The following is a 14,491-nucleotide window of genomic DNA, read 5'->3' as shown; positions in this document are numbered from 1 at the left end:
TCTAGGACTTGTCGGAATCATTTTTTATTGGAACATATTGACATAAAAGAATGTAATTTTGCGACTACTAATATAGACGCTTTGAAAACCACAGTTTGTTAATTAATTTACGCCGATCCGCAGTTTTCCCTACTATTTAATGTACAGTACCCCTAACAGGATATGCATAGACATGTTACCTATATTTCAACAACTATATCCTTAAAAATTACGTAATGACAGTGTCAGAGTTATCATAAACTTTATGATACAACCGGTATACCTTAGCCTTGACTTTGACTTACAAACACTTAAATGATCACCTCTTTTTCGTGAAGTTCATTCATTAAATAAGATTGATACTGAAGGCAAGTCTTGCTTAAGCGAATATTTTTTTTTTGCAAAGACAGGTATTGATGTACACATATATTCTTAACACAAATACATATGGGGATAATATGTCAGTTTATAGAATAATCACCGAATTGAATTTTTAAGAGTAGCAAAAAATTTGTTCTACTGCCTTGTCCCGACTCTGGTCTATAAATTAAACATTAAATATTAATATTGCGATGCTAATAATATTCGTGTGTATTGATTTCAATGATTAGGTAGATATGTGGTTGATGTCTCTACAAATACAAAATTATGTGGGTTTTTTTTTTTACATTTTGATTCTGTTGATTGACGAAATTCGCGAAAATTTGAGCTTAGAAATAAATTCTGAATCCATAGTGGCTTCAAAATTTGACTATTGGATTTGAAAGATGTTCATTCAATAATCTTGAGTCAGGTTTTTTTTTTCAATCAGTAGGTCGAGAGTGGGCAAACAGACTTTTTTGAATAGTGGACCTTACGTTATCAATGCAAAATGACTTATTCTTTACCAAACTAATATAAAAACCCGCATAAAATGACATTTCTTGCAAATGTGTAACCTTGTGTTCAATTTGATAAACTGTACTGAACTCTCTATTAAAATTTGACAAAAGTTGTATTTTTTTAAATATTGCGCAATAATTATTTTTAGGTCATTCAGTTGAACTTCATTTTACAGCTAGGCAATAATGGGAGGAGGGTTTTCCTACCAGCTGTCTGATTTTGAAGACACGATCCTAGAAGATATTGCATTGAAACCCAACAATAATGGCATCTGTGATGGGAAGAGTCCAACTGATCACGATTGTGTGGATTGTGGTATTTTTCGTCTTCAAAGCAGGGCCATTGCAAGTTTTTTCTTTGTTTAGCGTCCACCCAAAACTCAAAAACCTGTCTTTCTATCAGGAAAAGAAAACCTTAGAAAAAAAACACAACATTAAAGGATCGACAAAATAAAATTTATTATATATTTTGAAGTATTTTTTTCATTTTGTAACCAAAAATACAAAAATAACAAATATCTACTATATGATTTCCATTTTGAATGTTTTAATATTTGATTTCTGATCCGGATTTAAAAATGCGATCCTGAGCCCGACATATTAAAAAAGCGATCTAATTTTATGAACAACAATTGTGGTTTTTTTGGGTTTTTTTTAATTTTTACATCTCAAAACCAATCCGTCCGCGGACGCTAACATAGAAAAAACTTGGCATGGTCCAGTCTAATAAGTCTTTGATGACAATTTTCAAAACAAAGCTGTAGCGAATCATCAAAAACAGTCCAAGAATAGCATTATTCATGGAAAAGTAAATTTGTGTTTGGTCTTTTCTGAATAAATAGTACATGTGTTTTGTAATGCAATTTGTAATGATAAGTAAATTTGTGGTGATTGGTTTCTTTTATAATCATTTGGATAAAAATCCTATACTCTGTCCCGAGTTTTTGCTTCCACCACTTTTCGCTTGATATTTCAATAATAGTAAATACATTTGTGCTCAAAATACGTTCATCCACTAATATGAAAAATGTCCAGATTATCTGTTCTGAAACGCCCCCTCTAACGCTTCAGGTTTCAATACACATACAAAAATTGAAAGTCTATTTTGCATGCATCAGCCATTAATAAGCCCGGATGATAATGTTAAAAAATTGCGCGATGTATTCCGAGTGAATTCCGAATGGAGAAAAGATGTAAACATTTCCCATTACAAATCTCCGTAAGAAAATTGTTTTCGTTCCTGTGAAATTTTATTAGTGAAAAGGGATAATTGTTCAATGAAGATATCTTGGATATATTCCCTTTCATCGATTTCAATTGTATTTCTTTCACAGGTATGTGTATTTTTATTTAAAATCATCAAAAGGTGATGGAAGCAATAACTTGGGGCAGACTATAGTATCTTTCTGATGATAGAGAAGCTGAAACACTTAGAGAAATAGCATACTTTCTCGATCCAATCTCACTTCCCGTGCATGGGTTTTAATCCATTTCACTACGACATTGGTCCATGCTGCCACCAGACAGTCTCTAGGAGTAGAACTAAGTAAAATTGGTGAGTGTTTCAAATTTATTATTGTTTCAAATTCATTTATTTAAATTTTTCATATTTTGTATTTTCAATAGATGAAAGTGATGATGAAAACGATGACGAATTTTCCTCGATAGATGTTCGTGATTACATTGACCAGTTTCCGTTTGAAAACATTGTATTTGAGGGAGGTGGAGTTAAAGGAATGGCCTACCTAGGAGCGCTTAAGGTACAAGCGAAATAAAAACTATACGGCATTAAAGAAGGGGAGATAGGATGTTGATCACATGACTTATGTTGATCACATGACAGTTTTCATGGAATATAATATAATATGTAAATATTATATAATATATAATATGTAAAATGTTATAAACATTGTGGAAGTCAAGTTGTGTGAATTAAGGAATAAATTCCATATTTTTCTTTAATACGATACAAAATAGTTTCGGGCAGTTGTGGCTTCATTATCCATGAATATCGTATAAGGCTAATGAATATTGAATTCATTGCTTTTAATTTAATATTTAGATAAAAATGGTCATATGACTCTTACAATGATGTCAAAATGCACACAATTCAAACATAACTCCAGGCGGATTGATACGTTTTTGACGGTAATCTTATATATAAAGTCTATAGATACGATGCAGAGGACATCTCCACTTTAATTTGTGCCCCATTCTCCCCCTTAAAAACAACCCAATTTTTTTAAGGTTTCAAAACTAAAACTGTCACATAAAGTTGAAATTTCAGATAATGGGATAGAGTAATTACTATTGTAGTATCTCCGTTAAATGCCAAGAAATTTGTTATAAAGAACATGTTAAGATTGATATATCAAATGTTTAAGAAAAATTTTCATTGAGTGTTGTTAATGTGTTTTAACTTTTTGTTCAAATTCAAAATCAAAAACTTCAAAATTTAGTGTTGAATGTATCAAAATATTCGAAAAATTATGATTTGCTATGTAAAAAGGTCAATGTTGTAGCTAATTTTTAGAATTTATTTCTGTTCTTAAAATCATCTAATAAATTAAAGCAGATTAATAATTTCATAAAATTATAATTGTCAACAAAATTTATATTGCCAGAAAAGGGGAATTATTGCTATCAAAATATCTTCCTTGCAAGGCAAGAAAATAGCCATAAAAAATATCTATAGTAGAGCTTATCTGAATATTGATGGGTTAAAAAACTAATTAAAAATCATTGACAAATACATTTATACAACAAAGTCCTGATCCGTCTTAAAAGAAATGAAAATAACGTAAAAATGTCATAGATTTAATATTTGATCGTACATTTAATGAACATTACATGATGATGAGTAATAAGGAACCATTCTTTCATATATATATATATATATATATATATATATATATATATATATATATATATATATATATATATATATATATATATATATATAAATCAGGCTTGGGGCGAATTACATTGTAAAGTTATGAATTACATTACCATTACTTCATGAATTTGGGCATTAAATTACCATTACCATTACTTGATTTTCTTGAAGTAATGCATTACATTACCATTACATGAGTAAAGTAATGCATTACCATTACCATTACTTTGTTTTAAAAAGTAAAGCTAGTAAAGAGTTTTTGCAAATGTTTCAAATATATAAAAGACTCTTAAACATATCTACAGGTTCATGCTCAGTATCAGGTTCAAATTCAATGACTTTAGAAGAGTCATTCTTTATTTGCTCAATCTATAATCATCTTGTGGCATTATGAACAACATATTACATAAGTAAAATGATATTTATAGACATTTGGCATGATACAATGTAGGATACGAACTAGAGACACAGAATTTCATGCATAACAAAAAACAACTTATGGAATAATCATATGTTGCGGTTATCAAAAGCTAAATAGAGATATTTCTCCAGATTACTCAAATCTTTATAATTTTGGACACTTAATTGTATTAATTCATAAACAGATGGTTTTTCCCAGTTATATTTCTTAAGATACTGTATTTGAATCATATTTCTTTGTACTGAGGACACTTTAAGACAAAAGATTGCTGTTGCGCTTTATGATCGAAGTTTCAAAGGGTTCATCTTTTAACTGCATCCTGTTAGTTTGAAAATCTTCCGAGCTATACTAAATAAAATTCTTTATCTGAGGATACATTAAGTGCAATAATAGAAAAAAAACATGAAACTTGTATTTTATATCACTCCAAACTAATGTACAGTTTACTTAATATACAAGAGAGAGAGAAAGGGAGAGAGAGAGAATAAGTAAGTAAAATTATTTTCAAATGGGTTATCATATTGGAAGTGATATTGATTTTCATCATAGATGGACAGTGCATTCCTTTTGCTTTTAAAGGTGCATGTCTGTCTCCTATTCTATTGGGACATAGCGAAGGGAAGGGGATTGGGGTGTTTAGCATAGATTGTTTTGATACAATAGATTATCCTGGGGGCATAGTGTGTTGTTGACACATTTCTTATTGAAGTGCAAACAAATTGGAGTAAATTGTTTAGATGATTAAAAACTCTTAATATCAACACTCTTAAAAATGTCATGAAATTGTGCTGTTATATTTAGTAATATTAACAATTCAAAAATGAATTTTTTAAAATCTTTTTTAATAATACAATTAAAACATTTTTGTCTCAAGAATTATTTCTTTCTTCTTAAAAAATAAATTTAGTCAAATCCAATTTCAACTATTCATTTATTCATCACATTTTTTAAAGTGATCATGCATAAATAAACATAGTAATGCAAAGTCATGCCATGTAATGTCAGCATGACACTATATTTTGGAAAGTAATGAATTACATAAGCATTACTTGTAATGTTAATTTTGTGGCATTACACATTACTAGCATTACTTTGAAAACATGTAATGCATTGCAATGCAGTACCATTACATTTAGCATTACCCCAAGCCTTATATATATATATATATATATATATATATATATATATATATATATATATATATATATATATATATATATATATGTATATATATATATATATATATATATATATATATATATATATATATATATATATGATGATAACATTATTTGATCTGATCACGCCCCGACTAAAACTACAACGTCATAAAACTCAAAGAATAATTCCATAAATATATATAACGGGCAATAGTAGTACAGTATCTTACCAAAGAAAGCTGGACAATAATTGGAGGTAATGAATTTCATAGACTATAACATTACACCGATAGAATATGCATATCTATATATTATGTTTTTTAATGTCTTTGGAATAGCTTTTGGACGAAATTGGTTTGTTAAAGAAAATCAAAAGGTGTGCTGGAACAAGCATTGGCTCTGTTACAGCTCTTGTTGCAGTGCTAGGATTCAACGCAGAGGAAATAGAAGAAATCTCCAGTGTGAATCTCGGTGCCTTTCTCGGTTAGTATACACGTACTATGTGTATTTTCAATTTTTCCTTTGTAAATTTTATTCAATTTATGATTTGAAATACTTTTCATTTTTTTTTTGATACAAAAGACATTTATTTTTTTTTCTTATTAGATGTCGGGAAATGGAGAGTCATTTATAACATGTTCCAATTTTTGGGCTGGCAAAACTACACTTCCTTTTATGATTATATTGGAACGTTAGTGGAAAAGAAACTCGGCAACAAAGATGCTACTTTTCGCGATGTAAATCACAATATACTAGCACATATTAATAGTCGTTTAAAGCAGTGTGATCCGATTAATTGCAATATCTTTTAAAGATAGATTTTTTTTTAAAAAAGTACGCTTTTATCATTCATATGTAAAGAAAATTCAGATAATTACTATTGTTTCAAAAGTCTGTTTTGTTATTTAAAACAAGCATTCTGAGAATATTGCATAAGCAATATACGTCCCCTACCGGTTTGTTAAAATTGTGAAATCAATGCACTGTTATGCAGAATATCGAACCCGAACATTAAAAAATTTGAATATAAAAAATTAATTTTCTCGAAAATATGTCAACCAGACGCTACAAAAGTGTAAACATGATCTGTAGTTTGACATTTGGAAGCTGTTCAGCAAATATTAATCATATTAATCCTCAAACGCATTAAGAAAAAAAATGTGGAAAACTAAAGTGGGACAGACTGACGGACGAACAGACGGACGGACAGATGGTTGGACGGACAGACAGACGGACTCACGGACGCAGAGGAAAGCTATAGTCCCCTCTGGTGAAAACCGGCAGGGGACTAAAAAAAAATATATATATTCTTTCTGTCTACGATAATAGCGATTTGAAAATGCTTATAAAAACTGAGAGGTTATCTGTGTGTTCTGAACGATTCTGAGAATCTTGATAAAAACGGACAAGCTTCAATCGGGATGAAATAGTTTGGGAACAAGTGCACACCTTTAGTGTTGTATTTTGACAAACATTTTCTTTTCAAAGACTTAATTGAGCACAACATTGTTGTTATTTTTTTATAATTTGCAAATATATTATGCGGCTCATTCATTCATTTAGCATGGCTGAACACAATTCTTTCTTTTTTTCAATTAAAATCGAATAGTTCTGCTTTTTAATTTAATAAAAAAAAGTACAATAAAAAAGACACATATCTATCAAATGCGTGATTTATCTTTCATTATTTTCTAACCATTAGTATAGAATGAATATAATGATAATATATACTCAGCATCTTTTGGACAGTCTTAAACGTTTAAAAATAAGACTTAAAAAATAATAATATTCCCTTCTTTGCTTGATCTGCTACTGAATGAGAACTAAACTATACCTTTATAACGTATTTGTACAGCTCTATGAAAAAACGGGAAGGGAACTGTGCGTTGTAGTCACCAACTTAACAGTACTACATGAGGAGTACTTTCACCCGAAGACAACTCCAAATATTCCAATCCGACTAGCCGTCCGGATGTCAGTCGCACTCCCAGGTTAGATCAATCGCATTTAAGTTGGCCTCGATTTTTATATTTCAAACAGCATTTCAAAACCAAGGAGGCTATCTTATAACACTCACAATAACAGTAACCTTATTTGTTTTCAACTACATTTGTACTCAGAACTTTTGCTGATCGTTTTATTGTACAGAGATTTAGTAGGTCATTGACACGTCTGTTCCGGGTAACCCCAACGGTTTCGTTGCAGTAGTAAAGTTTACATGTGTATCAATCGCAAATTATCGCTTGGAATATAAAGAACGTAAATTATTCATAAAATATCTTTGTAAGATATTCTTAAGGATAATAAGATACTAATGTTAGCGAGGTCCTTGGAACAACCTATGAGCTCTTAGCATTATAGATAAATATTTCTTGCAATAGGCATCGTTTGAGAATGGAACTTAGAAATGATTTCGACATAATTTTATATAGTCCTATGTTTAGACATTAGTCATTATATTGCAATGTTGATATGTATTTCAAATCTGATGACGTTTGTGGTATATTGGATAATCTCGTTGATCTTCGCAGTAGCTGTGGAGGAGTACAAATCTGAATTGATTTCTTTGTTGTCTCGATTAGTTAAACTTACTTTTGCTATTTACTTCAACTAATTAAAAGCTGAATATTACATGTTTCTTTTGTACAATATTTCCAGCGAATAATATCTTGCGGAAGAATAAGAATAGTATTATTGCCAAAAACATTTCAACTTTAATAAACAAATTAAATTCCTGTAAACCTAGTATATACTTAAGCAAACAAAATGGGAGGGAAAAGATACTTGTATACATTGAAGGTGTGTTTAAAAAAAATTAATTATAAAGCTGCACGTATTCGTAAAAAAATAAGGGGGTGTTTATTTCTTACTTAGGAAACTTAAATTTGTAAAATGAAATTTTTATTGAAGCACACTAAAACTGTTTAAAATACAATAAAAAGACCGAGAAATACGACTAACACCTAAACAATTACTGAATTAATTTGTATATAGAGCAAAGTGAAATCTTACTCTTTGTAAACTGTGGTTTAATGAAATTAAATTCTTTGTAAACTGTGGTTTAATGAAAATAATGAAATTTGTAAACTGCGGTTTAATGAAATTTTTATTGAAGCACACTAAAACTGTTTAAAATACAATCAAAAGACCGAAAAACACACCTAACTGTATTCACTATATCGAACGCCTAAACTGTTAAACAATTATTGAATTAATTTGTATATAGAGCAAACTGAAATCTAATTTGTAAACTGTGGTTTTTTAATGTCATTTCTAGCCAAAGAAACATTTCAATGAAGTGTTGTTAGTTGTGATTACTTAATTACTATGGATCTTTTCATTATGTTCACAGGCTTGATTCAACCAGTGAAATGTCGGGTAAATGGACATACCGCTCTGTACTCGGACGGTGGAATCATCATGAACTACCCAATCTCTTGCTTTGACGGTATATTTACAGAACAGTAGACACATTATGTACCCTGCTAAACCATTTGATAGATATATCCTTATCATAAAGTTAGGACTTAAACTGATCCACTTTTGACATTTTGTTTGGTATTGCTTGGAATACTGTAAAACTAGGCTTCATATAGTTAGGTCAAAGGTTGAAACGTTTGTGGCTCAGACACCATATTCGGCCAATTGGCCTTTTGATTAAAGCTGCTTGGTCCGATTTTTTTGTTATTACAGTATCAAATTTTTTCCATACAAACCATTTATCTTAAAAAGTTATGGAATTTCTCCTATTTACAAGAGAAGAATCAGTTTCAAAGTAAAAATATTCAAAGTAAATAAAAATAATTTCTTTTTGGGCAAACGAAAAAACAAACCAAAGTGCATCATGGGAATTTTTAGAAAAGGAAACCATTTGGTTTCGTCCCCGAAATAATTGGGGTTACTAGTATTCAACCCGCATGCTATGCATCGATTGTAAAGAAAGCAAACTTCAGAAATATTGGCGAACAGAACGTACACATGTTTATTTGTAATTTGTCTGATTATGTTTCGACCTTTATTTAATACGATGTCAAAGTCGTAATACAACCATGATACCCGTCTCGTCGTCAGGGGTGAAATTTAACATGATGCGAAATAACGCGGTACCCTTTTATGTCGTTTGTTTGTTATCAAATTTTGTACGTATTTTTCTCGATTGAAATTTGGCATAATTGACTAGAAAAAACTACTGCAGTGTCTATTATTATACATATACTAAGCATAACCATTGTTTAAAAGCGTGCATAAAATCTGATATAAAATCGGACCAAGCAGCTTTAATATATCTGTAGTTATTCAATGCATCATTTAAAAATTGTGGATTCAATCAATATTTTGCTTATTTAATAATATTTGAAAAATAATAATTATTTTCATTATATAGTTGTAGTAATAGCAGTGATATATGTAAAGAGGATATCGAAATGTTCTTATATAACATAAAGGATGGTGGTTGTCGATGAAAAATGAAGACTCTTTTCTCAGAAGACTGCATCCTTTGAAAGATTTACCCAAAATATTGGACAGAAGAAACAAGTTTGCGAGAGACGAAAAAACATCCGATAAAACGCTTGGCTTTATTGTGGTAAGACTTATAAGCACTAATTTACGTCAGTTGCTCTCAAGAAATTCAACATATTATAATATAAAGCGATAAGCTTGAAAACCACTTTGCATTGAAAAAAACGATTAGAATTATACTTCTGAAAATGTTAAACAATCTTTAAGGAATAAAGAATCATTCTTTGAGTATTATGAGGCGAAAATTTCGGTCTGAGCGTGGTAAAAACAATCATGAAGCCCTTCGGGCTTTATTGGATTCGACCACACCCCGACCGAAATTGTCACCTCATAATATTCAAAGAATGTTTCCTTATTACTAATATTTATATTATTTACAATTTCCTCACTTAAAACAATATTATTTTAAAACCACTGTTTTTTTAATGTATCACTTGCTATGTATAACTGCGCGGCGCATCCAATACCGTTTTCGGCTATAAGACACGTCCATTTTGTGTCACTCTTGGGTAAAGAGGGTACCTGGTGGAAAATTTAAATATCTCATATTCCCATAGTATTATAAAATTACCGAAAATAGGCCTTGGCCCCCTGGCAAACACAGTTATCCCTTTGACCCTCCTCGTGCCAATATTTTCTGGATCCGCGTATGACTTCAGTGATCTTAAAGAGGGAAAGTTTTAGCTGACTGTTGTTTTTTTCATAGTTCAACAACGATGACGAGACGAACAACTATAATTCGGTAGTAACACGCAAAAATAAGCACAAAGTGACATATCCAGATACTACGCTGGCAAGGTATTTCTTTTTTAAGTAAATCCATATGTTAACATCCAATGTATTAATAATCTAAAAATAAAGACAATTTAAATAAGAACGTGTCAATGAAGTTTGGTTTATTAATTCATGCTTCGCTTGCAAATAAAATGATTGATAAAATCAATGTTGTCTCTTAATTGAATATGCAGGGTCTTGTGTGTAAGACGTTTGGCATTCCCCTTTGATAGCAATAAAAACGAACGATTTCAGTTGGGGTTGAAATAACCTGTTTAAATTGTTGATAATACATAATTCAACTAAGTACCTACATGTACATGTAGCCAAGCTTCTAATTTTGTAAACATGGCAACCGATTCAGTATACGCAAAACGGCATTTTATGCATAATTCTTGATCACTTACGGTGCTTAATTGAACATTTTGAGAATGAATGAGTCCAGACATAGTCTTTACGAAGGCTGATATGCTATGATTGATCCAACAAATATTAATAAATAAATATTTACAGGAAAGCCTTAGACAGAAGATTAACCGCCGTAAGGCTGGGAAAAGAACATCAGTCTACCGGAGAAGCTATCAGTAAATTCTTGGAGGTATACATTGTTTTTTCTTTAGCTTGTGTATTTTACGATGATATAACGTATCACTTAATTTATGTTACATTTTACAAATAAACATATACGTATAATTAAAAAGTCAACTTTCTTGCTTAAACTATGAGTTGGATTTCTTGTCCTTAAAAACATGGGCATTTTTAACAGTTAGCAGGAAAGTATGACATTGACTGCAGTAACACCATCACCAAAGATGAATTGACAGAAGTTTTCAAAGATGTAAGTTTATGATATAACTAATGTGTGTCAAGCTAATTGAGCAAGGCATTTGACTAAACATTAAAAACAATATTAAGTCATAATGTTGGTCTTTTTTTCAATGATTTATTAAAGGAAACATTCACTGCTGGACAGAAAGAAATACTGTTTGGAGAAAATGCCACAATTGAAGCTGCAATGAAAATTATGGATAAAGATAGCAGTGGAAATGTAATTACCATCAATGCGATTTTAATGGTGACATCTTTCCTCACCCTTCACAACATGCCTGTGACATGAAAGATGCAATATCTATATTGTGATACGGTGACATACAATTAAACTAGTTAAACGCCCTGAAAAAGCCTGAATTAACTTATAGTTTACATTTACAGATTTAGATGGTAAAAAAAACAAGCTAAGTAAGCCATTCATTAATTTGTCAACATAAACTAAGTGCATAATCACTGATCTCACTGTTTTAAGCACATAGAAACATATGATATTGTATATCAATATTAGTTACATTATTACTAAATAGTGGAATACTTTTGCAATCAAAGCTTTAACGATACAAAAACTTGTGCTTTTTAAAATATATTTATGAAATGTTTATCAAGAATCTTAGCAAATAAAATTGTCAAATGAAAGGTCTTAGGTTAAAGAATTATGGACCCAGAAATTAAAAAGAAAACAATTATCGGAGATTCGTACATTCAGATCTATTTTTTGCTAGTAGGCAATATATAATAATATCACGCAGAATATTTTTTTCAGTTTTTGTAGGATATAACAACTTTTAAAACCATAAAAAAAGACATGAACACAAAAATACTAAAACAGATTAAATTTTGTTTCATCCAAATTCTAAAACGTGAAAAAATGGCAAAATAATGCCATCCACTTTAAAAGAAACATATTGTTCGGAAGATCTGAAGAAAAAAAATTATGAAAAAATAATCAAGGCTGCATGTTTTTTTTTTTATTATTGTACTACTTGAAGTCTTTAAATGGCAATCTGTATACATTTACTTCACAACTTTGATAAATGAGGATCAAGTAATATGGGGGTAAAAAGTTATGCGGCCATAAATCTAAAATGGTGTATTTTGCAGTGACCTTTAGCATGCATTTCGTTACCAAATTAAATATTTGTTCTTTGTAGATTGACTTCAATGAGATCGTCGAATATTGCAGTCGCAAAGGGTATGCATTAGCAAACTATGGCATACTAGGATCAGAAAAGCAACAAATCAATTCGTTAAAGGACTTCACTCAAGCTTTTTTCTCAACGGTATCTCTAAACGCAGACCAGATAGGATTCAGTGTAAGTCAACAATAATTCGAAATTTATGAAATGTTAATATCTTTCTAACTTCCTGATATTTTAAAGTTATCCATTTATTTCAAAATACTTTTTAGTCTAAAGATTTACCCAGGACAGTCGGCGTCCATACACATTATGTGAACACGGCTGATTTTAGTGTGGAAACAGAAGATGTAAAATTTATTATGGAGGTATTTGACACTCAATATGTTGCCTTTTCTTTTCTCGTACATATGTATTTTGCATCTCAAAGGACAGTTTACGTACTCTACATATCCATCAAAGTTTGTGGGTACGAAAAATATATCTTTAAAAAGAGATTAACAGTGGTGTCCTAAGGAAAACTTTGCTTTCCAATTGATAAACATTTTTAATATTTATGATAATTTTGCAATTCTAATTCAAATGAATATTATATTGGTTTTTAAGGTCGCCTGAGTCACTCAGAGCTATTGGTCTTCGTCCGTCGTCGACAGTTTATAATTTTACATTTTTTAACTTCTTCTTGAAAACTATGGTGCCAATTGTTACTATTTTTACTATGATGCATATGTATAATAAGAGGAATCTAAATTGTGAAATTCAAGACTTAACAATCTTCGGGGCTTCATAGACGTGACTAGATATGCAAAAAAGCCAAATTTTCAAACATCTACTTTACTCCAACACATGGGGGAAAAACAAAATACATGGTTTTGATGTTCATAAAGCCCTCTGCCAAAATTTTCAAATTCATGACCAATATGGTTATACATGTATCGTTAAAATGTATGAAAAAAAATTCTTTTCTATTACCATTTCTATCTGAGAAAAAATAAATGCATGGTTATGATGTCCATGAACCATTCTTGGAGACAAGCACATTTTTTAAAAAAGTAAATAATAAGAGTATCAGTAAATACTCTGGTGGAAATAAACATTTAATCATAAGGAATAGGAAAATTATTTAAAACAAATTTTAAACACTATAAATATTGTTGGGAGTTAGTTTTAATCAACTCTCCTATGCAGTTACTCTGGCAAACCGAAACTGAAACAGTGTTCGGACCTAAGCACAAATCATCACCGCTGACAAGAGTTAGTTCTTGAAAATAATCGATAAATTCGATGTAATATACGCTGAAGCATTTTTTAAAAGGAAACTCATTTATAAATACCTAAGAAATAGTCAGATTTTAAATAGTACGAACAATTTAGAAGTTTTTTGCAGTCGTATGTATTCCTATGCCAGAATTCAATATAGTCTCGTTCAACCATCGGCTGTCTCCGTACATCTCCGACAAGCAGAGAGTCAGTCTATATTAACAGGTCGAATCATCAAGCTATCACGTGACCTGGTACCTCTCACTTGTCGGATATTAACGGAGACAGACGAGCATCTGGTTGAACGAGACTATAGTTCATTATTGTTTGGAGCCATACACTTTTTGAAATATTTCGAATACCGATACATAGTTTGATGAAATCATTTCTATTTCTAAATATTACACAACATGATTTATAAGAGGTTTTCTCGAAATTCTTGTCGGAAAAATCCGAGGATCCATATTTTTAAAAAGTGCGTAATTTAAATAGAGATTATAAACTACTTGCCATGCAAAAAAAACGTATCGTTGATTTTAAAATAAATAATAATCAATAAAATCAACTCCCGTCAGTACTTTGATTAGAATTGATGTTAAAGATTAATAGCAAAGGGTGGGGTGTAATTCTTC

The 14,491-nt window shown here is 30.5% G+C and overlaps 1 protein-coding gene across 1 annotated transcript in view; it reads left to right on the top strand.

Moving 5' to 3' along the window:
- Positions 1-1,013: 1,013 nt before the first annotated feature.
- Positions 1,014-14,491, top strand: part of LOC128192693 (uncharacterized) — a 16,234-nt gene continuing 2,756 nt past the window's right edge. Inside the window, exons 1-13 of the mRNA XM_052865587.1 lie at positions 1,014-1,176; positions 2,487-2,620; positions 5,676-5,820; positions 5,944-6,074; positions 7,193-7,328; positions 8,690-8,785; positions 9,783-9,922; positions 10,565-10,656; positions 11,146-11,230; positions 11,399-11,470; positions 11,585-11,680; positions 12,615-12,776; positions 12,872-12,967. Coding sequence (XP_052721547.1) covers positions 1,047-1,176; positions 2,487-2,620; positions 5,676-5,820; positions 5,944-6,074; positions 7,193-7,328; positions 8,690-8,785; positions 9,783-9,922; positions 10,565-10,656; positions 11,146-11,230; positions 11,399-11,470; positions 11,585-11,680; positions 12,615-12,776; positions 12,872-12,967 — 1,515 coding nt within the window. The 5' untranslated portion in view covers positions 1,014-1,046. The remainder of the gene's footprint in view (positions 1,177-2,486; positions 2,621-5,675; positions 5,821-5,943; positions 6,075-7,192; positions 7,329-8,689; positions 8,786-9,782; positions 9,923-10,564; positions 10,657-11,145; positions 11,231-11,398; positions 11,471-11,584; positions 11,681-12,614; positions 12,777-12,871; positions 12,968-14,491) is intronic.

The sequence above is a fragment of the Crassostrea angulata genome, chromosome 7 (assembly GCF_025612915.1).
Source record: "Crassostrea angulata isolate pt1a10 chromosome 7, ASM2561291v2, whole genome shotgun sequence".
Taxonomy (NCBI): Eukaryota; Metazoa; Mollusca; class Bivalvia; order Ostreida; family Ostreidae; genus Magallana; species Magallana angulata.
The sequence above is the reverse complement of the archived record's forward strand: the minus strand, read 5'-3'. Positions and strand labels throughout refer to the sequence as shown.